Source organism: Tinamus guttatus, unplaced genomic scaffold, assembly GCF_059628265.1.
Source record: "Tinamus guttatus ecotype Peru unplaced genomic scaffold, ASM5962826v1 Tinamus_guttatus_pri_ptg000307l, whole genome shotgun sequence".
In the NCBI taxonomy this organism is placed as follows: domain Eukaryota; kingdom Metazoa; phylum Chordata; class Aves; order Tinamiformes; family Tinamidae; genus Tinamus; species Tinamus guttatus.
In genome coordinates this window covers 4,275,283-4,302,067 of record NW_028288841.1, presented here as the reverse complement: position 1 = coordinate 4,302,067, position 26,785 = coordinate 4,275,283, and the positions used below count along the sequence as shown (strand labels likewise).

General features: G+C 46.2%; 1 protein-coding gene across 1 annotated transcript in view; it reads left to right on the top strand.

Moving 5' to 3' along the window:
- The first annotated feature begins 4,804 nt into the window (after positions 1-4,804).
- Positions 4,805-26,785, top strand: part of ADAMTS9 (ADAM metallopeptidase with thrombospondin type 1 motif 9) — a 68,030-nt gene continuing 46,049 nt past the window's right edge. The window contains exons 1-11 of the mRNA XM_088528284.1: positions 4,805-4,994; positions 5,086-5,486; positions 6,506-6,668; positions 19,507-19,793; positions 20,447-20,530; positions 20,629-20,750; positions 21,134-21,174; positions 21,295-21,400; positions 23,338-23,484; positions 24,066-24,207; positions 24,538-24,642. Coding sequence (XP_088384410.1) covers positions 4,901-4,994; positions 5,086-5,486; positions 6,506-6,668; positions 19,507-19,793; positions 20,447-20,530; positions 20,629-20,750; positions 21,134-21,174; positions 21,295-21,400; positions 23,338-23,484; positions 24,066-24,207; positions 24,538-24,642 — 1,692 coding nt within the window. The 5' untranslated portion in view covers positions 4,805-4,900. The remainder of the gene's footprint in view (positions 4,995-5,085; positions 5,487-6,505; positions 6,669-19,506; positions 19,794-20,446; positions 20,531-20,628; positions 20,751-21,133; positions 21,175-21,294; positions 21,401-23,337; positions 23,485-24,065; positions 24,208-24,537; positions 24,643-26,785) is intronic.

Below are 26,785 nucleotides of genomic sequence, written 5' to 3'. Positions count from 1 at the left end.
TAAGCAGAAGGAGCATGCAAACAGCCTGCAGCAACACTGGGAGCTGGGGAAGGGCCAAGAGGAATCATTGCGTCCATCCCAACTGACCTGCTAACCCAGAAAGTCTCAAGTGTTCGCTGCAGCTACGTGGGTTTTGCAGTTCCTCCCACCAAGTTTCTCCTTGTGAAGCTGTTTTCCAGGCTCAAAGTTGTTTCTAAGGCAAAAGAAGAGCCAGTTTGCATGCAAGGCAAGCAACACAAGGGTCTTGTTTTCTGTTCTTCCTTCACTTTCTGTTCCCAAATGCAGGTTCCCTACCCAGGCAAGTAAGATGGTCCCTGTAAGGATGGACTTGTACCTATGTTTTACATATTACAACTGTGCAGAGGGCTCACTCCCAAAGGGGACACAATTCCTGCCGGAGAATGCTGTGGGGAAGCGAGCCTACTTGAACAGCCTGACTCTGAAGCAGGCTGAAGGGCATCCAGAGTTTTTTAGCCTGCATGACCTCAGAAAGTTGCTTCAACACATGCACCTTGGAGCACCAGGACGGGACCAACAGTTGAATCCTGCCCTTGCTTTGCATCTTCCAGGCATCATTTAATACCTCCTTCTGCCTGTAAAATGATGTGAACCCAACAAAAGCAAGCTGCAACTGCAGCACTAAAAGTGCTGTGCTGGCATTGCTGGGAAATGCAGGTACTACTTCCTAGGCTTCTGTGTTTGTTCAGATGAAAACCCAGAATGACCATGAAGTTCAGCCCTAGCATGGGAGCCCAGAGTGGGCTGGTGGCTCCTTACAAAGGGCCCAATCTAAGGGCAAGGGAGAGGGGCAAAAACTGAGAAAGCAGAGGCTTAAATGGTAGAGATGTTAAACTATACATTTAAATGCTTTTAACTATGATCAAAAGAGCTGGTTTGGCATGGAATGGGAAAGGAGAGGCAGAGAAGCAAGGGAGGTTCAGATCCAGCCAGCAACCAGTGCGCAGGGAACGAAATCTTTCACTTTCCAACCACACAGATTAGACACAAGCATGAAAATATGTTTGCTGCCTCTGGTTATCTCGTGGCATTGGCAAGTGAGCATCAAAGGGAAACATTCTGTCTCTCGGGATAATCACCAGGCAAGCAAATGGATGCGGCAGATAAAGGAAGAGGATGCTTACGCAGAGCAGCAGAGAGCAAAGATTAGCCAGCGAGGCTCACGCTCACCTACGAGAGAAAGGAAATGGGAAGGAGGGTGAAAAGTTGGTTCCCTTGAGTGCAGTCTTGCAGCAATGCATCCTGCCTGCAACTCTGTGCTGAAGTTTTGCTGTTGTGATCAAGTTCTTGTCTTGCAGTTTACAGAAGAGGTTCTCACAGCTCAACTTCTGTAGTATTTATGTAGGCAAAATTCCCAGGAAAATCAAGGGGATTTTTCCATGGGTAGGTATGGGCTCGTAAGGGTTACTTTTGACTGGGTGAGGACTTGGAGTCTGCACAGTTACCATACTGTAAGTATTAACAGATCCTTCCTAATAGGAAAGTTATTTAAGATTTCAGCTTTGTTTCTCTAAGCTCTACATAATCTATTTACTTATGCTACAGTTTTCCTTCTGAACTTCTCGTTCTCCAGTTGTAAATGTTCAAAACGCTGCACATTATACAACCTTTCTGCATCTTACTGGAATAGCATTTTAAATAGGTAATACTATGTTTCTGGAAGGACAGGAGATGTTTTGTTACTCTTCCAAAGCCTGTCTTTGGTCTTGGGAGCACTTCAGTCCACTCCCTGCTTTGCCCCAAAATCAAGACTTTATCAGTCCTTCCATGGGTCATCTCCCCACTTCTAAAAGGAGTACAATTTGCTTTGTTTTCCTACCCTCCTGGAAGTACGTGCAAAGATTTCAGATCAGAGGGTGTCCCATGACGATGCTTATTAAGCTCACTGCCGCTGAGAAGGAAAAGGACTAACTCACAGCCGTGGGATGCTGCTTCTCACCCCGTGCAGGTCTTGAGCTTGTGTGACCCCCACCCCAGGAGTCAAATTAACTTGTTAATGGCAGGAAACTAACTGAGGAGGGGAGGGGGAAAAAAAAAAAAGTTTGCTATCTTCTTGTCTGTGCCACCAAGTTGAATGGGAGCAAGGTGGCTCCCAGGGGCTCCAGACCTGGCGCAAAGGATGCGGTGGGATACAAGGCTGGGACTGGTGGGCAGAGGGTCAGGAGCAAGCCAGGAGCTCAGCACAAACTACCTAACTGCTCTGCCGCTCTAGCTAGGACAGTCTCAGTGAGGCACTGCTGCAGCCTGGATGAAACAGCAGACCTTCCTGCTCACCTCTGTACTCAGAGGATGAGGAGATGTTTAAGGCTTCATGCCTTTCTCCCAGGTTCCTGCAGGCCCAGCTTCCCGTACACCTCTTCCCCTCCTGTCTGACTCAGCTCCAATGCTATGCTCAGCTCTTCTGCCTTTCTTTCCTCAGGCAACTCCATGTTCTCCTCTTCACTCCCACTGAATCCCTTGCTGACCGGTGCCTCCGTGTTGCTCAATGCCCCAGGAGGCAGCATGGGCTCTCCCTGGCACTCTGAGATACGGTGTCCGTCCTACCCGAGTGGAGGGGACTGTATCCCAAACTACACCGTGCTGTAGTCCTCACCCCATGGAAGATTTGGGAGCACAAGGGGAAATGGTGGGAAGACTAGAAGACTTTTCACTGCTGCAGTAAATGTGCTCCCATCAGCCCAGTGCAGCAGGATCAAGACTTGGGGAGCAGATATGACTCCCACTATGAACCAAGTCATTTATTCAATGATGAGACAGAGAAGACCTCAAGAACAGAACCCGAACAAAGAAAGAAGCCTGGATGGAGAGAAGCCTTGGCTGCTGTGTTTTAAGGTTCCCCTTTTTGTTTACCCAGCAACCCAAGGAGCCCCAGGCTCGTTCAGGCGGGGACCCTGCGCTCTTTCACGAAGAGCTAAGAAGGGTCACGTAAGCTGGGGAACTGCCTGGCAGCCCCAGTGGGCTCTTCAGATTGAAGTGATTTTAGAAAAATTTGGTCTCACTCCTGGTCTAAGGTTTCATTTCTTAATGTGTGGGCCTGAGCAAGCAGCTAGCTGCTAGGACGGGGAGATGCTGCTGCATGGCTCCTTCACAGCACAAAAAGTAGATGTGGAGCAAGTTGGCTGATCCACAGGTGAGCGCAGAGATACAGCCCAGGCTCACACTGCTCATCCCAGAGCTGGGGGACCTCTGGGCAGTGCTGCCTTAGGTGACGCTGATCTGAAAACTGGACACATGGTGAAACCCAATGTGTTGGGTGAGACAACTCGGGTCTGGACACAGCCTGGCTTTGTTGAGCCGCTGAAGCCAACATGGGAGGGGGCTATAAGCATCCCAGACTTCAATATAGGCACAACGCCACCAAGGCAGGAGATGATGTGACATTCCACAGGGCCTGGAGGATGTGCTGACTTGGGTCTCCTGCACCTCAGAGACTCCTGCTCTGCGCGCAGTGGGGCAAAACTGGGCCCTGCCTAGAAGCCCCACAGAGCCAGCACTAGAATTAAGGATACATGGCTTTGCATGTGGTAATTGGATTATTTTGACTTTTATATTCATTGTATACAATTAATAATCTACTGCTAAAGACTGAGGTTTGTGGCTTGCAGGGCTCTAGAGTTAGCTGGTTTAGAAGAGCCAGGAGGTCCTATTTTGTGTAAGCGTATGAGGAGCCTGCAGATCGCTGGCACAATTTTATGCTCACATAAAATATTCTGGTGAACTCCAAATCGATTAATCTAAAGCGTTTCCTTTTAGCAGAAAATGATGTGATTTCTTTTGTTTGTCCTAAAGAGAGAAACTATAGAAGTTTAGAATTTTCTATGGAAGTACAACTTTAACTTGCAACCAGTTTTTCTTACTTTCTTTCCACTTGCTACAAGCTTTAAATTTCACAGCATCTCTCCTGACTTGGGGGAAAAAAGAAAAAAAAAAAAGGTTGGTGGAAGGGTAGAAGGCCATACTGAATTGCACTTAACTTTAGAGAATGCCTTTCATTTTTATACATTTCCAAACTGTAAAAAGAAAAATCTTTGATAAGGAAACGACTTTCCCCACCCCCTTGCCTCTGGGTGCCTGAAACTGCAGGACATAACCCTAAACAAAATTGTTTTAAGTGCCCCATACTCTAGAGCCACACAAGGAAACTAATGCTATAAAGTGTCAGACATGGGATTCTTCAAATGCTTGTACACTTAATAAACTACTTTCTTCAAAGCTTTTTAAAGAATAAAAAAAAAAGAAAAAAAAAAAGGAACAATTATGTAAGAAGTGCTTTCTGCTCTCCTTTTGGCTGGTCCCAGAGCGGTTCCTCTGCGCCCCGGGGTGCTGCCGGGCTGGGCTGCGGTCCGTGCACCCCTTGCAGCGGGGCGAAGCTGGGGGCCCCGCCGGCTGCCGCGGCCAGGGCTTTTCTTGGCCAAAACCTGCGATTCCAGCGTTCCTTGGGAATGAAAGAAAGTGACATGCTGGAAGCCGGGTGGGGGGGAGGAGGAGGAGGAGGAAGGGCGGGCTCTTTTTTTTTTTTTTTTTTTTTTTCCCCCGCTTGATCTATGGAGCCCGCCCCCTTAAATTGGCTCCCGGGAGCGCCCCGTCCACCAGCCCGACGGGGGGAGCGGCGCAAAGCGAGGGAGAGCAGGCGGGCGGGCGGCTCTCCCGTCCCGGACCGTCGGTCCCGGCCCGGCGCGCACCATGCGCGGTCCGCGGCGCCCCGCGCCCCGCCGACCCGCGCGGCCCTGACGCGCGCGGCTCCTGCGCCTTCCCCCCGGGGAGGGGGGGAGAAAGGGGGCGACTGGAGGGGAGAAGGAGAAGAAAAGGGGGAAAACACAAGGAGAAGAAGGAGGAGAAGCCGGGGGAAGGCGGCTCTGCTCTGCGGGCGGCGCGCAGCACCATGCAGCTGGCGCCGCTGGCGCTGGCACTGAGCACGCTCTTCATCGACGGCTTGCGGGCAGGCGGCCGGCGGCACAAGCTGCACCCCCGGCAAGGTAAGGGGGCCAGGGGGGCGGCGGGGCCGCGGCTCGCCCGCCCGCTCGCCCGCCCGCCGCTCAAGGGGCATGTGCCTCTCTCCCCTCTTAGCCAAGCTGCTGGAGAAGCTCAGCGAGTACGAGATCGTGACTCCTACCCGGGTGAATGAGTTTGGCGAGCCCTTGCCCACCGATGTCCACTTCAGGAGGAGGCGGCGGAGCGCCGGCGCGGGCCCCGACGCCTGGACGGCGGCCACCGCCGCCTCCTCCTCCTCATCCTCCAAGGCGCACTACCGGCTCTCCGCCTTCGGCCAGCAGTTCCTCTTCAACCTGACGGCCAGCGCGACCTTCATCGCTCCCCTCTTCACCGTGAGCCTCCTGGGCGAGCCCGGCGCCGAGCAGCGGCGGCTGTACGCGGAGGCGGCGGACACCGACGTGAAGCACTGCTTCTACCGGGGGCACGTCAACGCCCGCCCGCGCCACACGGCCGTTATCAGCCTCTGCTCCGGGATGGTGAGACCCACCAGCGGCACCGGACTCGGGCCCGGCCCGGCCCGGCTCGGCTCGGCCCGGCCGAGCGGCGGCGCGCGGGGGCGGAAGCGAGGAGGAGGAGCAGCAGGGCGAGGGTGGGCAGGGGGCTGGGGCTGGGGCCGGCCCCTTCCCCCGGGGCGCAGCGGGCCGGGCCGGGCCGGGCCGGGCCGGCTCTTTCCCCGCCCCTTCCCTCTGGGACGAGCCCGTCGGGCTGCGGCGTCGGGGGAGCCCCGGCCCCCTCGGGGCGAAGCCGCCACCCAGCGGCACCCCCGGGGGGGACCCCCCTCTCTCACCAAGGGGGGCTGCTGAGGTCTGGGAGGGGGAGATGTGACCCTCAGGCTTCCCAACATCCTCGTGTCTTCTGTTCCAGGGGTGCTGGCAATGCCAGAACAGGGTGAGCAGAAGCTCTCCAGGGCTGCCCCTAGACTGTTCCTATGGCCCGTGAGAATGGCACGAGCGGGGCTATACTAGTCATACTGGCCTCAGCCCTTCCAGCCAACCCCAGGGATGTAGGAAGGGGTGCCTGGGGGCTCCCCAGCGGTGCCCACCCCATGGTGATCCTGACTGTGTGTTGCACCCAAAGGTGCTGCCAGCTCTAGGTGCTCTGCTGGGCGAGTGTGGTCATGCCACCCCTCAGCCCCTTCTGTGTGTGCCCAGGCTGAGCCAGGCTGCCATGCACACGTATGGCAGAATAGGCCTTCTTTCCAGCAGCATGGTCTGTTTGTGGTCTGGTTCCTAGCCTGGGAACCATAGGAATGCCCATAGAAATGGAGTCTGCCCGGCAGTGTCCTCTTGTTCTCCCTGTAACTCTCTCTACGTGTGTTCCCTTGGGCAGAGCGCTGCCCACGTGGGCGCTGCGGTGCCTTCGCAGGGGTGGGCATTGGGAGGAAACTTGGGAAAGCCGCACGCCTCCGCTGGGAACACCCCTGTTTTGGGTAGTCCTGCTGCTTCAGTTGTCGTCACCCGAAGCTGACCGCCTTTCTGTTTCTGTTCCTTCACAGCTAGGCACATTCAAGTCTCACGACGGAGACTATTTTGTAGAGCCATTGCTATCACTTGAAGAACAGGAGTATGAAGAAGAGCACAACAAGCCACATCTAATCTATCGCCACCGAACACCTCACACCAACTCTTCAGGGGACAGGCAGACTTGTGATACTCCAGGTAATCATCTTCTTACTTCCCTTAATGATTTGGCACTTGAAAGGGAGCTAATTTGTAGTGAGATGTCACTAGGTTCGCTGGAGGCAAAAGCAAGCAGGGATGTGATGCTGAGGGACTCCTAGAAATGGTAGCATGTGTGTTAGGACCAGGCTTTTGATGGTACTGCTGTCTTGGTGAGAGATCTTGGTGAGAGACGTGGTGTGCCTTTGCTTGCCAATAGCCACTTCTAAGGAAGCTGTGTTCAGGAAAGATGTTCATTTCATCCCACAGACTGGTGAAAGGTCCTTTGGGCTCTTTTCTCTTGAATAGCTCATGAGTCCTTACATTTACTTTCTGTCTTCTAATCATAATTCTGCAACATCCTAATTTGTTTTGCTCTTTGTCTGGAATTCTGTCATCTTAATGGCATAAGCTGTCTTAGTCTTTCTGCACTTCCAGTCCTTCTTCCCCAAAGCTGACGGAGAGTTGCAATGGTTTGTTTCTTTCTAGGGGAAACAAGAAGCTACTAACACCAACCTGAGAGTTCTCCCCCTTTTAACCACTTCCTAGAGTTCATTTTCAAAGACTTTTTTTTTCCTGTGGCCCTCCTTCCACTAGTGCTGTCTCCATGACCTCTTCGCTTCCTATCCTAGTCCCTGCACATATGAAACAGCTTGAGCCTTTTTATCTCCCCTTCCTGCATCTCAGTGAGCAATAGCCCTGCTCCTACTGCCCCTGTTATCTGGAGTGACCTCCTGCTGCTTTCTGCTTAGTTGACTTCCTGATTTTTCACAATTAATCCTCTCCTTTGGCAGCAAATACCCAAGTTCTCTCTGAAGAAGCTTATTCCTTGGGTCTCCAGTTTCACCTGCTGTTTCACCTTCCTCTTTTGGCCTGCAGCTAGATCTACAGGAGCTGAAACAAAAAAAAAAGCCTTAAACAGTAGACCCTGATGGGCTTCCTTTGCGTGGGCTGTGAGCTGCCGCTCTGCTGCAAGCAGGTGGAGTGACTGAGGGAGCAAAGGTGTCGTGCAGGAGAAGCACGGTGCAAACTGCAGACTACGTTTAACGCGTGTGGCTCGTTCAGCACCTGTGACCGTGGATTGTGGCGGTGCTGCTGAGCCCTCCGTCTGTTCGGTTTGCACCGATTGCACGATGTGCTAAGTCAGAGGATGCTCTGATGCTCTGTGTGCGGTCAGAGCAAATGCACTAGTGATGTGTGTTTTTTTCCACCTAGAAAATGTGTGGACACGTGTCCACACGCAAACATGCGTGCTAGGGGCCAAGGAGCCTCTCACAAGGCTGTCATTGTTTGCTCTTCCAAGGGTTGCTGCTGGACTATGCCATTCTGGTTTCTCTCTTCCAGCTGTTTCTGCTCCCTTCTTTGAGATCAGATGCAGGAGACTCAGAACAGTTGGAAAGAAACACGGAATCTGGCACATTTCATCAGTAGCCCTTGGAGGAACGGAGCAGCAGATCACGGCACTCATTGAATCCAAGGTAGCTGGGAGGGCTCTGACAATCATCTGTGGACTTTGCACTGTGCAATTACAACAGTCCCTTGTGTTTCACCCTGTTATGTGTAGTGGAGTGTCCGTTTAGGGTCCTATTCTTCTGGATCACGATTCACAAGAATATTACTCTGTCCGCTGTAATTCCCGCACCATGTATATCTCTCCTCTTTTCCAACAAACAGTGCCTTTTGATTGTCTTTAGTGTTTCCTTTTTCTTCTTAGTTGTCTCACATATAGATGAGGCACTTAGGGACGTGATTTAGCAGGTTTGGTGGTGATAGGTTTACGGTTGGACTTGATGGTCTTAAAGGTCTTTTCCAACCATTATGATTCTATGTGGTGGAGAGGTTTAGCCTCCTGAATAAGGGTTTAAGCACTCCAAGTAGTCTTACTTGTCCTCCCTTGCCTGCAGTCTCTCTGTTACACCCCTTTTCCAGTTTTTGATGGGGAATACTGCCTGGCTGTACATGCTTGTGAGCAAGTCTTGGTCACCTCATTTAGGGAGGAGGTACAGGGCACCTTGGGGAAAATGCTGAAGCTTGCCTTCTTCCTTCCTGGTCATGTCTGATAGAAAGAACAGACTTTGTGGCTTTGGAGCATAGGGGAAAACAAAAGAATCTAGCAACGCTTGTTTTGGACAGGCCATATCCATCACTTTTACCAGAGAAGAAGGGACGGTTTCATGAGAATTTGGGAGTTGTAGTTGTAGGGTGTTGGGTGCATCCAACTTTTTGTCCCGACAACGTGTGAAAAGGTGCGTTTCCATTGCGAGCTCCTGGCAAGAGGTGAAGCTGGCTCCAAGTGGCAATTGAAAGCTCAGGAAGTCTCCAGTACCCACCCTGCAGCGAGCAGGGCAGAGCGAGCTCATTGCAGGCACGGGTGCTGTGAAGAATGTCTTTCTGATAGCGTTCTTCCTGGAAGTGATTAATAAACAACAGTGGTGTTTCCTTACCACAATGACGTAATCCTAAGCTGCTTGAGTTTCCCTTGTGGATTGCCTGGCAGATCCAGTAAAAGTTCTCATTTCCAGTGGCCTCCCTGTTGTTATTTTTAGTTTTCACCTTTAGCAGGTCAGCTTGGAAAAATAGATACTCATCCTTTTGACTTGATTAAGTTTTAATTAGCAGTTTCTGATAACTGTGTTTTGGTGTGCTGATATATGAGAGGTTCTGCAGATGTTCTGAGAAAAAAAAAATCTTTCTCCTCTGAGTGCTGATGGATATTGAATGCAAGCTGTACTCTGCACATAAGCTTTTATAGCATAACAGAAGGGTCTCCTGGCAATGTGCTTCAGCCTTCTGGTGTATAGCTCAACAGCAGTAATAAAACCCTTTGACAAAGTTTTCCTTGGGGTAATGGGTAATGTAGTTTCAGTCATAGGAAGCGGTGCAATTTCTCCTCTTTCCCTTCTTTTCGTTACTACCATGAATCAATTTGTCGTCTGGCCTGGCGGAGGAACCTGGCAGAATAATTAGTTGTGTTTGACTGAATAGCGCTGACAGGATGAAGACTTGGACAGACCGGCTGTCTGATGTCATTAGGTGCCGCGCTGCTACCACCCATTGCTTCGTGATAGCAAGCTCTTCCGATCCAAATTATTAATATCCGCTTTTTTGAGGTGGAGGAGGAAGAGAAAAGAAATTCTGGTCCTAAAAAAGGAAAAAAAGGAAGTTGCTCATTGCAGGGCCCGAAAACTGAGTTTTCCTGAGCTCTGCGGAGGAACAACCTGAATCCGATGATAAAGAGAGCATAAGCGCATCCTGCAGTGAGGCGGACGGCTCTGTCCTCTGCTGTGGGCTATCCTGTCCCCAAAGGAAGGTCGCCAGGAGCTGCTCTCCTGGCCAACCTGACCTGCTGCCAAGAGCAGGGCTGGCAAGGCCAACCCATTGGTTTCCACCTGAAACTCCTAAGTTTTGGCCTTAAAAGGGGACATCCCCCTCCGGCTGCAAACAGGAAGCTGCCCCCAGTTGCCATCTAAATAAATCGCTTCAGGCCATCTCTTATTCCATTCCCTAAAGCTTCCTGTCCCTGGATCACATGTCCGTTGTTTCACCTGTCCATCTCCACTCTTCAAACTAATTCCTTGGCTGTTTTTTTATGTCCATGTTTTCATTTGTGCCCGTCTTTGCCACTGAAGTGTTTTTTCTTTAGTGATTGATGGTTTCACTAAAGTGTGTGGGACTTGGGGGAACCCACCTGTTCATAAACACTCTTGGTCCTGTAACAGTGCCATCTTCAGTTCTCATATTTTTTTCTCCCATTCTCTCTTGTTTGTTTGTTTTCTCCCCCTTGTGTCCTTTTGCTACCTCTTCTGTCCCCATCGTGTTTCTGATGCTTCTTTGTGTCTTTGCGATCAGTGTTTACACATAGACTTTAGTCCTTTGCTTTTCTTGAGCTCTTCTGTTCTTGTGTTTTGGGATTTTTCTTAACAGCTTTAGCCTTTGGCTAAATTTTAGGGGATAATTCTGCCTGTTGTCCATCTCTTGCTCTGAGACAGCCCACTGAGCCACAACTGTCCTGCGCCATGGGTGCAAATACAAGAGCTGGGCATTCGAGTCTCCCCACCTCTCTGGTTTTGCTGTGTGCTCAGCTGTTTTATTACTCCAAACTTTGCAAATTCCTGTAGCTTTGACTGTGTCGCTCTTCCAGGATTCCTGAATGAGCTCTTTTGGGCTGCTTTTCCTTTGTTCCCACTGTGTTCTCATTCCTGCTCTCTTGATTTGTGCTTTCTGTTTTGCTTTGCTTTGCTTCCAGCTTCATTAGTAAATGTCTCCCTGTTTCCTCCAGCCTCCAATGCTGCCTTTGCCTCATTTTTCATAGTTTGTTCTCCTGCTTGGGACCTTGAGACAAATAAATTGAGGGGGAGGTATATGTGTGTGTATATATATATATATTTGTGTATATATATTTATATGTATATAAAAATATATATGTATATCAAGCCAGCTGTTACCGTGGCTCTTAGTGCAGGTAGGCCATGCATGTTCTGGTGCTCATGTCAGACAGGGCTTTTGGGGTGAATTGGAGAATCTTGCTGAAGGGCCTGGCTTAAGTATCTTAATGAAGGTACTTAAAGGAAGAATATCCACCACAGGCAAAACTCCTCATGCAGAAGCAGCAAAAACACTCCGATGGTGCCAAACTAGTAGGAAGACAGTTAGAGCTTTTTCCATTTTTTGGAGGGGAGCCAGAGGGATGTAGCCAGCAAAGAGGCCTTCCAGCAGTTCCCGCTGCGGTGGGAGCAGTTGTTGAGCCACACTTAGCTCTGAGCAGGACGGAGCAGATCTTACCTGCACCTTGCCCAAACATTTGGGGAGATGGGAGAGCTGGTGACTTGTCTGTGGACGTTGCTTTCCAAGGACAGCCAAGCTCTACCTGCACAAGCGGCTGCTGGACGTGGCCTCCAGAGTTGACCCTCCAGGATCTGCTAGAAACGAGCACCAAAAAAAGTCTCTGCAGTTCCTGGCAGGGCATTTAGCTGTAACCTGCTAAAGAAGTCTGCTTACTCGGGGGAAGTGGTCTTTTTCGGTTACATTAATGAGTAATCGGTAATAGGTTACACTTTCAAAGGAACGTTAACGTCTCTTCCCACCAAAGGTGACACTGAGCAGTCACCAGAGCTGGGGGTGGATGCCCTATGCCTTGAGAAACTACAGTCCTGGTGCGGCCAGCTTGTTTCGTACAATCCCATCACTGTGCAATAACAGCACCGTTGCGGCTAGTTTGGGGCTGGGTTTGTTAATGTGTTATCCATGTCGTGACCGTGAAGGACCTGGGAGTGGATTTATTGGGAGTCTGGCAGCATGGCTAAAGCCTGACCTCATCTGTTTTCACGTAACGTAATCTCACAGTGGTATGGGTGGGTGTTGCTCCTGCCCCAGATCTGGCTTGGGTTGTATTCCTGATGTTAGAAGTGCAGTGGCAATATGCAGGGCTCAACATGGCCAAGCAGGCCAGAGGCTAACAAGTCATACCTGTTCTGCCCGTAATGTATATGTGCTATAGTCTTATTTCATAAAACTTTTGAGAGATGGCAGAAACATCTAATGCGTCTTTAATGGGACTCAATTTTTCTACTCTTGCTTTCATGGTGAAATCCCAGATCCATTGGGATTAAGTTGTTGGTCTAGGGTGCTTTTTTATTTTTGCTCTTTCTCCTGGATTGTTTGTCTTGCCTCCAGTTGTGTGCTTATTTGGGTCCAGAAGTCCTTAATCCAGCAGCATTTGGCTTCCTAGGTGTCTGGTTTCTGTGCGGTTCTTCAGGCCTCCTCCTGGGTCTCATGTAAGTGAAACTTGTGGGACATCCACAGGGAGGTTTCCTAAGTGCTGGCTTCCAGGTTGAGCAATCCGTGAGCTCACTCAAAGGTCTGTTTAAGCTGTCAGATTTGCTCTTGGCTTCAGGGTAATACATTGGCTTCTATCTTTCCCTTGGAGAAATTTCACGTTTTAAGGAAGTGAATCGTTGTTCATTGTCAGATAGTAATTATTTCAGGTTTCCTTCCCTCCCGAAAACAGCAGATGAGAAAGTTGCGTCACGAGTCCCGTACGCTAATGCAATTAATTCTATTTCTGGCTTCCTACTGAGGTAAGAGCACATAACAACCAACTAGTTCTTAGTCAGATGGGCCTGAGATGTCAAACACAAGCCTTTCCCATAACCATCTGGGAAAAGGAACAGGTTATAATGCATGTGGTTTTACTATGATATTGTGAAGTGCAATACACCCTTACAGTGGCTTCAGTTTAAAAACACTCTGTCCCAGCTATTGATAGAGATCCCATAATTGCATTTTTATTCTGATTTTTTTTTCTTGTGTTACAAGCAAGGCGTGTGTGTGGTGGTGGGGAGGACAGGTCGTTGTGCTTATTATTGAGCATGTTGTATCAGTCATCCATTTGGTAAGAAAGGCTAAATTTGTAATGGTGCAACAGCGTGGCTAAATGAAGATTAGTTTAATTATTTCTTGCAACTCGGTCATGGTAAGTAAGCATAGTTTAAATATTCTCCTGCAGTCAGAGTGAGTGTGCTTGCAATTTTGCGGCTATTTTTATGGTGTCTGTATGGATGTGTGCTGAAGAAGGGCAGGTGGGACAGGCAGTCGGGCTTCACATTGGCATTTTCCATCTGTATCTTGCATCACACGCAAACAAAATTAAACAGGCTGACTCTGTGGCTTGGATTCCCATATGCCCATATTGACGTTAACAACGCTGTTTTCCTATGGCCAACTGTTAGGCAAAGTTTCTTTCTTACTAATGGATTATATTTTTTCCTCATCTTTTATTCAGTGTTAATACAGAGATGTAGTGATCTCCCTGTTGTTCTCCTCGGTTTGGTACCTGGCTTAATTTGAGGTACCACTAGACTTACTTGTAGATGATAGTGCATTTACAATTTCATCATCCTTAGAACTAAGTGTCATAATGTCTCTACACCTGATTCAAAATTCGGAACAGTGGTGGGTTTCTTGTTTGCTTGTTTTTTTATATACCTGATATAAAGGTAAAGCTTCTAACTACTTGAGTGGTGAGGCTTTTGTGATCACCAGGACATGGTCTGCACTGGGTTTCAGTCTACTGGAGAAATTCTGTGTTTTGCAAAAGATGGATCTGTCTGTCTGAAGTAATGTTTGGCCCTGCTCCATTCATGGGCTGTAGGATTTTTCCATGTATTTCAGTACTTTTCCCAGTATGATAACAACATTGAGGTAACAATGGACTCCAGACAGCTTTTGGGGTATTCTGGAGACTGAACATGCACCATACAGAGTGGTTTTTCTTTTTATTTTTCTTTTTTCCCAAGCAGAGAAGTCCATGTCAGATAAAAGTTGTGAAGTCTGTATTGCCTTCACGCCCCATGTGGCAGCACTAACTTTGTCAATCAAAATAAGAAAACATCTTTGCACGAGGAACTTTTACAGACATGGTTTTAAGAGGTGGAAATGCAGAGCTGTCAGTTGCCATTGCTTTTGTTTCATCCCTTAAGCCCCTGCAAAGGCATCTTTCAGAAATCTCTGTTTTATTACTAAGGCTCCTGAGCAGAAGAAGACTTGTTCATCCAAAATAATTCAGAAGTCACTTGCTCTGGCAATCTTGCTGTGGACTTGTCCATTCAGCTCTTGTGAGGGGGCAGCTCTTTCTGTGCGGAAGAGGTTGTATTAGCCTGCTTCAAAAGTCATACTTTGGATTTTGACCGCACCAATTGACTATTTTGCAGTCAGATTTCCTCAGCATGGTCTCCTGCACTACCTGAGCCTTCACAGTATCACTGCCTAGTGCCTGGAGCAGCACACGTATGAATTATTTGCAACTGAGATGCATTGAAAGATGCATTAAGAGCAAGCAAACAAGCATGGGAGTTTGGGTCTCCTCGCATGACCTGAGGTTCAGTAAGTAAAGCCTTCGGACCCCTGCTAACAAACAGATTCGAGCAGCACAGAGACCGCAGGATGCGCTATCCCTGGCAGTTCTCCTGGTGTGCTGAAATGCCAGCAGTGTCTGCCACAGTGTCCTTGGACCCACGGCCAGGCTCGGGTACGCGTTTGCTGGATGAAACATTGACATGTCCTTCAGCAAAATGCCCAGCCCTTGACAGAGTCGGGATGACTTCCATGGGCCAGTTCCATGGGAACTTGTGCCAGTGACTTTCAGTGCTGTAGCTTTCTATGAGGCATGCTTTAAACCAATCCCGTACCAATTTGATGGTGCTTTTTGCACCTTGGTTTATCGGTTACGTTTTGCTCTGCCGTTGCTGACTCAGTCTGACCAGAAAAGGTTCTCTAATGTCAGGACCAATTTGAGCAATAAATGACTTCCAAGTGAGGTGCAGTTATTTTGCCTGTAAAATGATCTTTAATCATTTTTCTGCCACATGCACAACTCATATGTGACTCTCAGCTTTCTTAAAGAGGCAATTCATTGTTTTGTTCATTAAGCTAGTTTGTCTCCTGGGTAAAATTGATGGCTTTCGGGTACAACATTTTACCTTAGGCACAGGGAAATTCTTTAAAGCTGGAATGCATTCACACATATATCATTGGGAAAGGAAACATCTAGAGTGCTTGTGGTCTCTGGTGCTCAAATGGTGTTAAAGCAGAGAGCATTTTCTTCCCACAGGCGGTTGATTGGTGCTAACTGCAAGTACATAGTTCTCAAATGTTCTGATGGAAGCAGCAGGAAGAGGGGTCAGGATTGCCCCAAAATGTGTTGCTGGGCTGAGCATCTCTGCTGAGACTTCATGCCTTGGCCTCTTCTGCATCATATGATGCATAGCAAGGCTGTGGGGTGGCCAGGTGGGATGCTCCTCATGCACTGAGAAACTAGGAAAGGGTATCTCATGTATTGGGCAGTGGAAGTTAAGGCCAATGCTGCAGTATTTAAATAAAGGATGGGTTTTTCTTTATTTCTTTTTTACCTGAAAAGCTGAAAATGTAGCTCTTTGTACCTATTCCTTGAACAAGAAAGGATTTTTACTTTTGCTCTCTCTTCTCTAGTACCTTCCATAAACTTTAACAGAAAGGATGCCAAAATCCTGGGTGGGGGTTGTTGTTTGTTTTTTTGTTCATTTTTCTTTCAATTCCAGTAAATCTCTTCTAAACAAGCAAACTAACCCAAACGTGTGGTACTTGAAATATAGCTGTGGTTGCATACTTTCGGTCTAAGAGTCCATTTTCCTCTGCTTATATAAATCCTTGACAGCAACAGGAAAGGGCAGGTAGAAAATGAGGCTGTAACCAAAAAATGATGAAATGTCTAAAATTAGTAACCAGAGCTGCTGTGGGTTTGCATGGAGGGTTTGCTCCCACAGCTCCTCCTTGGATCAGGGGGTTGGATCCCAAGCTCATTGACTGCCCAAAGGGAACTCAGATGAATTTTACTCTGCCTGATGGTGTGCAGTAAATAATTAACTTCTAAGCTGTAACTTTTATCATTAGCTTAGCTGGATCAGAACAGTGCTGGGAATGTTGTAGGCTGGCCATTAAGGAGCAAACTTTGCTGTAAAGATCCTAAATTGCATGCCCAGGAAATATTCGATAGTCGGTTGGTTTGAAAACCCCATGCTCATTTTTGAACAGGGAGAGGATATTAATGTAGTTAGCTTGGGAAGCAGATTTTTATTTTCCTTCCTTCTCTCTCTCTCTGTCTTTTTTTTTTTTTCTCTCTCTCCCCTGCTATGGGCAGCTCTCATGAACTTGGAGCTAAAGTGAAATTGCTTTCATTGTCACATGTCTTATTTAATTGTGCAAATTGCTTTCTATTGCAAGGACAAGTTAATGTAGAAATGGAAAGGATTAGAACTGTTGGGATAAGCGATCTCACCCTTTCTTTTAATTTTGGGTTTTAGCATAACAATAGCTACCACTTCAAAAGCAGTCCCTGGCTCTGCCCTGTCACCCTTTCATGCAGTCAAAGTACTCTCTTAGTGCCTGATTCTCCACTGCCTTCTCCCTTGGGAGAGATCCAAAGTCCATTAATCGGTGGGAATTGGCGTAAATCAGCTCCATGGGCTGAGGCTTCTTAAAGAAGTGCAGTCAAATGGTATTGGGATGGAAGATGCCTTCAAATCTGATGGACAGCATTTTATTAGCCAGTTGAGATCAGCATAAATGACTGATCAAAATTCAGGCCAGGAAGAAGGAATATCCCTGTCACAGTGAATGTCACAGGACTGGGCCTCTCTTTATTTTATTTTGTTAAACTTTCCATAAAAAGAAGAAAGCAAGCAAAAAATAAATCAACGTACACCTTCAGGACTGTCTGAAGACACTGCAAATACTGTGTTGTTTGATTAAAGCAAGCTTTGAAATACACGTTACTGCAGCAGTTTTTTAGACACTTAATCGAATAGTAACTGCTGAGTTTGGGCAGAGACTAGCTTCATTCTCAAATTATTGATCTGTAGTTTGCATGAGTTTAAAGCCTGGGCTTGTGAGCATGCTCTCTGGGGTTTGGGGTTTTTTTTTCCTGCACACTTAAAAATATGTTCTGTTACTTACACCCTTACAGCTACTTCTGTGTGTAGGTAGATGTTTTTCAAGTCATTTGCAAGAATTGAGAGATTGCCAGGCAAACCCTTTTACTTCCTGCTCTCTGTTAATATATTAACATGATGCATAAATGCAAAGCCAGGTGGAAAAATATCACACCCTTTTCAGTGTTCTGTGTTGCAGCAGTAAGCCCTCACTTTGAAATTAAGGTTTTCTTGTGCCCCATGAGCATATTTTTTTGCTTTTGCTTGATTTAACTATGGCAAAGTCCAGCAAAACCATTTCTATTTTGACCATCTCAATGCTGCAAGCTTGCAGAGGCTCCATGTAGCTCCTGCTCAAGCTGGTGGGAGCTTTATGCATGAGTTGTGAGCAGGGCACTGCCATTAGTGTTTAATTTTTTACAGATGAATGTGCGCCATCCCCAAGTGGAGTTATACACCAGAAAGATGGGTGAAGATAACAGCTCACTACTATCAAAGTCCAGGGGAGGCTTTACATGGGACATACCCCTGCTCGCCTCTGTTTAGTTTGACAGTAACTAGGTTGGCAAACATACTACACCTGACTGTTGTCCAAATGTGCTGTACCTTTCAGTGACTTCATTTGTGAATTTAAAATATATATATATATATATATATGTCAGTGCTGGTCCAAACTCCACCTGCTCCAGCCTTGCTGCAGAGCATCTCACTATCTTCAGTGTGTTTTTTCTCCCAGGGCTCCTGACTCTTTCTCAAGGCAGCAGCTATTTAAAAGGGAGCTGGACGCCGTGCTGATGTTTGCACATTCTCTTGGTTTTCCTCTCACCTTTAGAAGTTCTTTGCACGCTTGTTTGGCTTCCCGCAGCACCTGGCACGGAAAAGTTGGGATAATGTCACGGTTGCCTGCGAAGCCGTGCCAGTGTGAGAGCGGAGCCTTGCCAGCCCAACGGCATTGATTAGTGCAGAAGAAGCAGGGCAATCCAATTATAATCGCAAGCGCCATTGGCTTCCACAAATTCTTACCAAAATAACAGTGAACTCTGCTGCATTAAGGTGGTCTGGGCTGTGACAACAGAGGGGAATTCATAGGGCTTAGGGAATGCAGATTAAGCAGAAGAGTTTAAGTTTTGAATGCTTTATTACCTATTTACGTGTCTGGTGAAAAAAAATGGTATTTTTGGGTGGGTAGATGCTGGCCAAGCTCCTAAGCCTGCTTTGATATTACAGAATATATTCCTTAATTCCTTGTTTTGGAAATTATTACAAAGTATTCTAAAAGGAAACTACTCGTGAAGAATAGCTAAGAAGTTTCCTATCGTTTACATCTTGAGTATATTGAATATTCTTTTGTTCCCTAATATTATACTTCCTCTAACTTACTCAGTTGGTCAGATAAGGAAATGTGATATTTTTCACCAGTGTGACAAAATTGAAGTAAAGCTATAAAGCGGAGGACGGTTGTCGCCTGGAGCCTGGAGCAGTTCAGATCGGGCTTTCTATTACTTAGCAGAAGGGAACAGTCCCTTGTGGATGAATCACATTCAATTAGCTGTTTCCTATGATGAACTGATTAAAAATTAAGTGGCATCAAATACAGCTGATTTTGCTCTTACATTTAAATAATGCTCTAATTACATACTAATCAGATGGTAAATCTTAATTGTACACGTTCCATATGTTTTACTTGCCTTCTCTCTGTCTTTGGTTTGTCGTCTTTGTGTCAGCATGGAGTATATTTTCAGGCTGCTTTTATGTTTGGCCTAATTGAATATCAAAAGCAGTATATGTGAAACTTCCTGAATTCTATTCTTTAGCCAGTGGCAGCTGTGCTATTAGATGACCTTTACCATTCCCGTAGCACAGAATAATAAAGGGAGGGGGGGAATTGAAGCCTAGCCATGTTATTGTTAGAGACAGAAATAAATCATATATAATTGCCTCACTATGAAGGCCAAATCCTGCTGTCCTTCATGCCTGAGTTAGAAATACAGGATTTGGACCTTTGTTTCCTGTGGTTTCCTGGCCACCTTGGACGTGCCCAGAATCCTCACGATGCCGTGGTGGCTAATTACCATCGGCGGCTTCGAGCTGCGGCCGAGTTCCTCCTGCAATAGCACAATTTGGCTGTGGGTGACTGTCAGGCTGAAGTGTCATTCACTTCAGAATGACTATTTGTCTTCAAAAGTTAAGAGAAACTTAAATGTTGGGTTACATGGTGGCCTTCTACCAAGTGCTTCTGCTCTGGCTCTCTGTTTAGAGCAGACCCGCTAGCTCTTGGGTGAAATAAGTATGTCTCTTGACATAAAATGCACATGGTTTAGACAGCACTCAGTGCAGAGTGTACTTTATGCTTTTTTTCTGCTTTTTAATCATAGGTCATGAAAATAGTCACAAAAAGAGCAAGCGGAAACACTGGAGAAAACAGTGGGTAGAAAACAGCATGTTGTCTGATGTGGAGACCTTAAAACATAGCCTCAATGTGAAATCATTTTCTATGGAGAGCAACAAGACTGGGAACATCAGTGACAAGAAGAGCCACAGAAGGACAAAACGGTTTCTCTCCTACCCTCGGTTTGTCGAAGTGATGGTGGTGGCTGATAGCAGGATGGTTGCCTACCATGGAGCTAATCTGCAGCACTATGTCCTGACATTAATGTCAATAGTAAGTCCTCAAATTGGGGAAGTAGTTTTAACCCACAGATCTTTTTTTTTTTTTCCTAATAAATGCAGAGCTCCCTTTCTGTTGCTTTTTTACATGATGCCATCCATTGGCTTCAACTCAGTGTGGAAGTGTTTCTGGGATGAGAGTGAAGATTGGTACTACTTGGTTGGGGTTCATGGCTCTTAGCTGCTTTTTGCTGGGAAGTGAGCAGCATCCAATGCAGTCATCTCCCTACAGTGAATTTTATCCCATTAGAGGGTAGAAGTGCAGTGGATACGTGATCTAAAAATGGCCATGTCAAAATGAGGCAGTAGGCAGCATAAGTTGCTTTTGGCACTCTTGGCCAGTAGTTGTCATAGGTCAGAGCACAATGGTGCTGTTATTTGGTGAAAGACCTGTTAAAGCAGGACGAAACTTAATGTTTCTGCAATATTAGCAGTTTTCTTTCATTCTAAAATTGTGCTGCTGGCGGAACTGTTTCGTTCAGAGGTTTGCAGAGGATTCATGCATGGTCAGGTAATATTAGAGCACAGGACGGAGCAGAACAGCAGCTCAGGACAAAAGCAGCTGAGGAACAGAAAACTTGTTTGTGGTGTCTTAATTGTCTGTTTTCTTGAATGTCAGTGATAACTCAGCACTTCTTTTTGGAACAGGTAGCTTCTATCTACAAAGACCCAAGTATTGGAAATTTAATTAATATCGTTATTGTGAAATTAGTCGTGATACATAACGAACAGGTAATAGAAGTGATTTTCTTCTGCTTTTCACAGTGACATCTGTAGTAAACGCAGTGATAAATAGTTAAAGTATCTGTTTTATGTGTATTGCTCATTAGGATGGTCCTGCAATATCTTACAATGCCCAGACAACATTAAAAAACTTTTGTCAATGGCAACAATCCCAAAACCACCCTGAAGGAAGTCACCTTCAACATGATACAGCTGTGCTGGTTACCAGGTATGCTGAATTTTCTCATTAAAAATATCACCTGTTGTGTGTCAGAGTTGCAAGCTACAAGCTTATAATACATGCAGCTAGGGGGAACATTTGATGTTTGATGTGGCTGTAAGGAGCACAGTTAGGAGAACATATTTGCCAGAGAAGTGGGGGAGTTTTAAAGGGTCAGGACGGTCCAAGGTCTGGCTATGGACCCAACATAATGAAAATCTCAGACTGTGGTAGGGACTTGCTTCAGGTTCCTGTTACATGGTGTGACAAAGTCAGCTTGGAGGTCCAAGAATTGTTTTTGCCTTTTTTTATTATTATTATTAGTACCGTGCTTGTTCCGTAAGTCATTGCTGCAATTGAAAATTAATGTGTCAGGTCTGTTCTACTTTCAGGCAGGATATTTGTAGAGCACACGACAAATGTGATACTCTGGGTAAGAAAACTCCTTTTTTTTTGTCCTTTATAGCTTTTGTGTAGTGACAATGCTAGTTGTATGTGCTGAACCGTGGGTGACATTTCCTCTGCTATTGTAAACCTCTCTGTTCTCTTCTAGGTCTGGCAGAGCTGGGCACAGTTTGTGATCCATACAGGAGCTGTTCAATTAGTGAAGACAACGGGCTGAGCACTGCTTTCACAATAGCACATGAACTTGGCCATGTGTACGTCTTATGCAAATGCATTTACCTTTAAATAGCCCCAGATTTATGCTCGCTAGTACTTGCCAGCACTAGGAGTTGGTACCTGCTGAGTCTAATTGTCTGTAAGGAAATGAATACACCTGGATAGCAGAGGTGCCACCAAGGAAGTCCAAGCTGTGGTGTGACTGTAGGGGAAAGTGGGATGTTCTGCTGCCCAGCTGCAAGCAGCAGAAACAGCAGACCCACAAGTGAGGGAGGGAAAAGTGCTTTTGAGAGGGAGCAATAACAGGGTACCCAGATGTCGAGCAGTTTGTGCAGAGAGGAGCAGAGCATCCCATGTTGCTGGGTCTCCTGGCACCAACATGCAGCCAAATCTCTGAGATTTCTGCAATTAAGTCTTAGTCCTTTTGCACGAGCTGTCTTTTTGGTCAGGGCTAGGTAGCTGGGTGCCCTGGAGAGGATCAGAGCAGGTAGCATGAGTGGGTTTCACCCTGTCTTTGGGATTGAAATCTCCTCAGGAAAATTCCTGGGGCCACCAGTGCCCATCGTGCCCCGATGGGAGGCGTTCATGAAGTCAGCAGAGCAGATGTGTGAAAGCAGGGACTTGGCCACCGTGGCTGGCAGATGCTTGAGATATGTGACCTTGTTGCATCTGCTTGAACTATTTATTTACATGGATACTTTCACTGAAGAGTTGCTCATGTTACTGGATATGCCCAACAGAGACGCAGCTCAATGGAATTTCCCTCCAGTGGAAATCTCTAACTGACTTTTAAAGTTTTCTGAGTGCATAATGGAGAAAAATCTCTTAAAGTTACAGAGCTCTTTAGCCCCACAGTTACAGCTCTGTTGGGCAGCTTATTCCATTGAAAACCACCTTACACTCGGTTCGCAGTGGTTGTGGGATGGATGAGTTCTTAGGAACAGATCGCTCATTGTTTTAAGCACTTTTTTTTTCTGTGGAAAGGGCTGGCTCTTGTTTAAATGAGATTTCCTGACAGAAATTCCCCAAAGGTTTGGCTTTCCCCACACCTAAACAGTGGCTAATTCCTATGCTAATGCTGCCCCAAAGCTGCTGGAGGGGCTAGAGGAGCTGCCAAGCAGCAAATGCTTCTTTGCCCTTTTACAGGGAGCAGAGCAAAGCATTGGCTCCTTCAAGGCCATCTTAATGGGATGGAAACTCCCAGGTCCTTGAGTGTAGGATCACACTGGGTCATTTCCCCTTTTCCACTTCAAGTAGCAAAGCAGTTTAAGCTGTTCTCTCTCCCTTGTGTACTTGCCACATTCTTCAATGTGTCATGTGCTGCAAACTTCGCCTGGTTGATATTGATGCTTGATGGCATCTTGTCAGCCTACCATGTCAAATATGGGAGCCAAGTTTGTCCCCAGTGCAGCCTTATTTAGGCAACAGCGCAAGGAATGAATGTGGCCCAAGGTATTTAGCAACGTTAGAAAGTGCCGTACAACCAACCTCTTTCCTGAGGCTTGGGACAGCGGTGACCAATAGGCCTAGGGATTCCTTTGCTGCAGAAACTTAATCCCCCTGATCACTTCTTGGCTCATTATCTCAGTTCCAAAGCACTTCCCGTCTTCGTCGTGGTGGGAATGGTCTCCAGCCTGCCTGCAGGATCACAGCTATCAGTTGGAAGGGAAACAGCATCTTATGCAAGGCTCCCTCAAGCACTTGTCATGCTAAATATATGCAGTTGCAGCGTGGAGAGCTTTAGTAGGGGCCTATGTAGCTTTTTGCAGCCAGGTGCTAGCAGAACTGTTTGAAACAGAGCCTGCTGGTCCTTCTGAATATGTGGATATTACTACTTGCGTTCCATAATGGCTACTAGGATTGCATCTAGGAAAAAATCTTGGTCTAGCTCGTTTTTAGTTCAGGCTATTGCTCTTGCTATACTAAATACTTGCCACTTACCCAGCTGTACTTGTCTGTGCTGTGTTCCCCTTAGATTTAACATGCCACATGATGACAATCATAAATGCAAAGAAGATGGAGGTAAAAATCAACAGCATGTCATGGCGCCAACGCTGAACTTCTACACCAATCCCTGGATGTGGTCAAAATGCAGTAGGAAATACATCACTGAATTTCTAGAGTAAGACCTTACTGATGTGTGTGTTAGGCTATCTTATGTATATATTTCACCGGATGCTGGTTAATCCCAAATCCCCCTGTGCAGTGTTTGGAGGAAATCAGAGGCATTTCTGTGTGCAAGCACCCTTTACATAGAGCAGGAATGTGCCCTTCACATCCAGTCCCTGCCAGCTCTGCCTTATGATTAGCTGGCAGGGAATGGCCTCTCTATGGGGAGGAATAAGTCTTCCCCCCTGGATATTGCTTTTAAGGAATGCGCATTCTCCTCTAACCTGAAGAGTGAGTTTTCCAAGACCTGTGGCCCAGATACGGAGTCATATCCGGCATAGAGCCAGATGCAGAGCGTTAGGAGGCAGACGGAATCTGCCTTTCTGCTCCACAGGTCATGAATAGCACATGGGGTGATGGTGAAGGTAGGCAGCCTCCTGTGCTCCATAGTTGAGTCTGCAGTAGCTGTTTTGATGCTTGTTAAATATGACAGATGGGGTGCACGTCTGGCGTAAGGGTAACCAAAATAAAAATAAATGTTTTGTAGTCTTATCACTTCCCAGTTTAACATCATTTTCCTGCTTTATGTTCTAGCACTGGTTATGGGGAATGTTTGCTTGACGAACCTTCATCAAGAACTTACACATTGCCTCAGCAGCTCCCGGGGCTGATTTATGATGTCAATAAACAATGTGAGTTAATTTTTGGACCTGGATCTCAAGTGTGCCCATATATGGTAAGTGCAATTCCATGCCTTGGTTTTGCTGACTTTCACAGATCAAAATAAGGCCTTCCAGCATTGGGTGAACAGGGGAAGGGGCTGGTGTAGAGACTACACTCACCAGCTCCCAGCTGGTTGGAGCCTCAGCTCCACTGCTTGTGGGGATGCAACAAGCCATCAAGTTACTGTGGACCTTGTGAGTTAACTATAAATCCTCATGGGACATTTTTTTCTTTTTTAAAATATATATATATATATATATATATAGGATCATGCATCCTGTAGGGTGTGTGGCAGCTGGGATGAATGTATTTAATATTTCGCTGTGTTCAATAACTTAAGCAGATGCAATGTCGGCGACTTTGGTGTATTAACATTGATGGAGCGCATAAGGGATGTCGAACTCAGCACACACCTTGGGCTGATGGCACCGAGTGTGAACCTGGAAAGGTCTGTAACACCTCCTCTGCATGTCAGTCTGTACATCTGTATGTACGTCTGTAGCTGTATGTCAGTCGCATTCATCCTATCCCTAGGGCCAGCTGTATGGGATACAGCATCTCTCTCTAGCTTCTGCCCAGAACAACTTTGTGTGTTTTAAGCATTTCATACAGGGATGGGGGAGGTATATCCCAAATAATGTGATTAAAATCTACTGCTTGGCATTGTTTTGTTTACTGCAGTGCTCTTTTTTTTTTTTTTTGAATGCTTATCTTACTTGTTAAATTAATATCCTTGAGTGAACTCATGAGCAAAACTTTTGCAAAGCTTTCCTAGAGTTTTATTGGAAATTTCCCATGTAATGTGAGTAATTAGTAATTATACATAACATAAACTTGACAACTGGCTTCTCGTCTTGACAATTTCAGAGTAAAATATAGAACTAGCTGACATTTTCTGTATAGAACCTTTTTGACATTTTTTTCATAAAAACTTTTTTTTTTCATGTGCAACGTTAGGTTCCAACTAAATATTCTCCCAACTAAATACATTTTTGAGACTAAGCTTTTAGTTTTCACTTGTCCAGATCTGCAGAAAAATAGCTGGGAGTTGCGGTGGGTTTTTGTTTTTCTTTGATTATTTTGTTCTGTTTTTCTTTCTTTCTTTCTTTTATTGAGATGCTAAACTTTTTGAAGAAAAATGCCAACTAGTTTTCAGCATTTTTGTCTGAACAAAAGCGTAGCTTAAATTACTCTTGCAGCAAATTAATGATCAGTAGTTAAAACTTTCCTTGCCTTGAAAAGCTCGGCATTTTAACTTATATGGTCTTTCGAATTTGGATGTTGTTTTTGATACAGTTTTCACAAAGGCTGTGGGTCTCCCTGGCAATTAATCTTTTGTTACGTGTGTCTGAAAATCATTTTTGAACACTAATTTCATTCAAAGCAGTGGGCATGATCTATCCGTTTGCCTTCATTATGGAAAAGTGGAGTCAACCCAGGCACAGACTTGATGTTTTTAAGGTTGGTAGTGTATGGCAGAGATATTGCTGGAATTGCAGTATTGCTGGAATTATTCCTGCAGCGGTCTTTGGAGCTAGTGGTATACCAATATTCACCATTTTATGTAAAATCCTCCCCACTTTTTTTGAGTATCAGGATAAAGCTTATGCATCTCTGAAGTCCCCTCTAGCCCCACTTAAGTGGGACACCTTTGACAGTAGATCTTGTATCTTCAGCTTCTCCACTTGTGAGTTTGGGAGGTGCTCAGAACTGTCTTGTTCAGAAAACTGCAGTTTTGTGCAAACATATCTGCAGTTACCTTGGGTACGACTAGAGCAACTGTGGATGAGCAGCACAAGTTAGATAAGGGTGACCTGAATTCCTCTGCTGGGAGCTGGCAGGATCCTGGGCAAGACTAATCAGTTGAATTGCCTCCAGGTGTTTGAATATGTTCTGGAAGAAAGGTTTTGTGTGCTGTATCAGTGTGTTGGCCTAACTCAAGCTTCAACTTTGGATCATCATAACCCCTATCCTCCCCACTATTTTCTTGGGCTTGTAGAGTGCTGAGATGCAAGTCCAGGAGTGAGTTTTGTTGGAACTAATCACTGTTTTGGTGCTCTGCTTGGCTAGGAGCCCTGTCAAACTGCTGTGTGCAGACCTTGCCCCAAGTCTGCAGGGTTCAAGACCACGATATATGGGTTGGCAGACCATGCTATTTTTTTTATGGAGATACCTTTGGAAAAAAAGAGAATCTGAACAGCTAAGAAAAGTCTAGCTAAAGCTACTGGAATATAGACTTATCCAGGCTCTAAAGTTATTTTTAAATGAAAGATGTTAAAACAGTGTGGCAGTAGTAGTAGCTTATGCGTATTTTGTATGTGAGGGCACTGAGATTGATACCATTAAATCAAATAACAGGCCTAGACTTTGGCCTTTGCTGGGTGCGCACCAGTTATGGTCATTTTCTCTGCTTGACGGTGCCTATGCCTTACCAATTTGAAATAAATCACTGCGGGGCACAGGAAGAAAATAGCAGCTCACACACTTGGGCCTGCCTCTCGTGCAGCGTTCAAGGGTGTTTAAAAGAATGGTAAGAGCAGCGTAGATGAATAGTAATCATTTCTGTCCCCTCCCTTATGGCAGCAGGTACC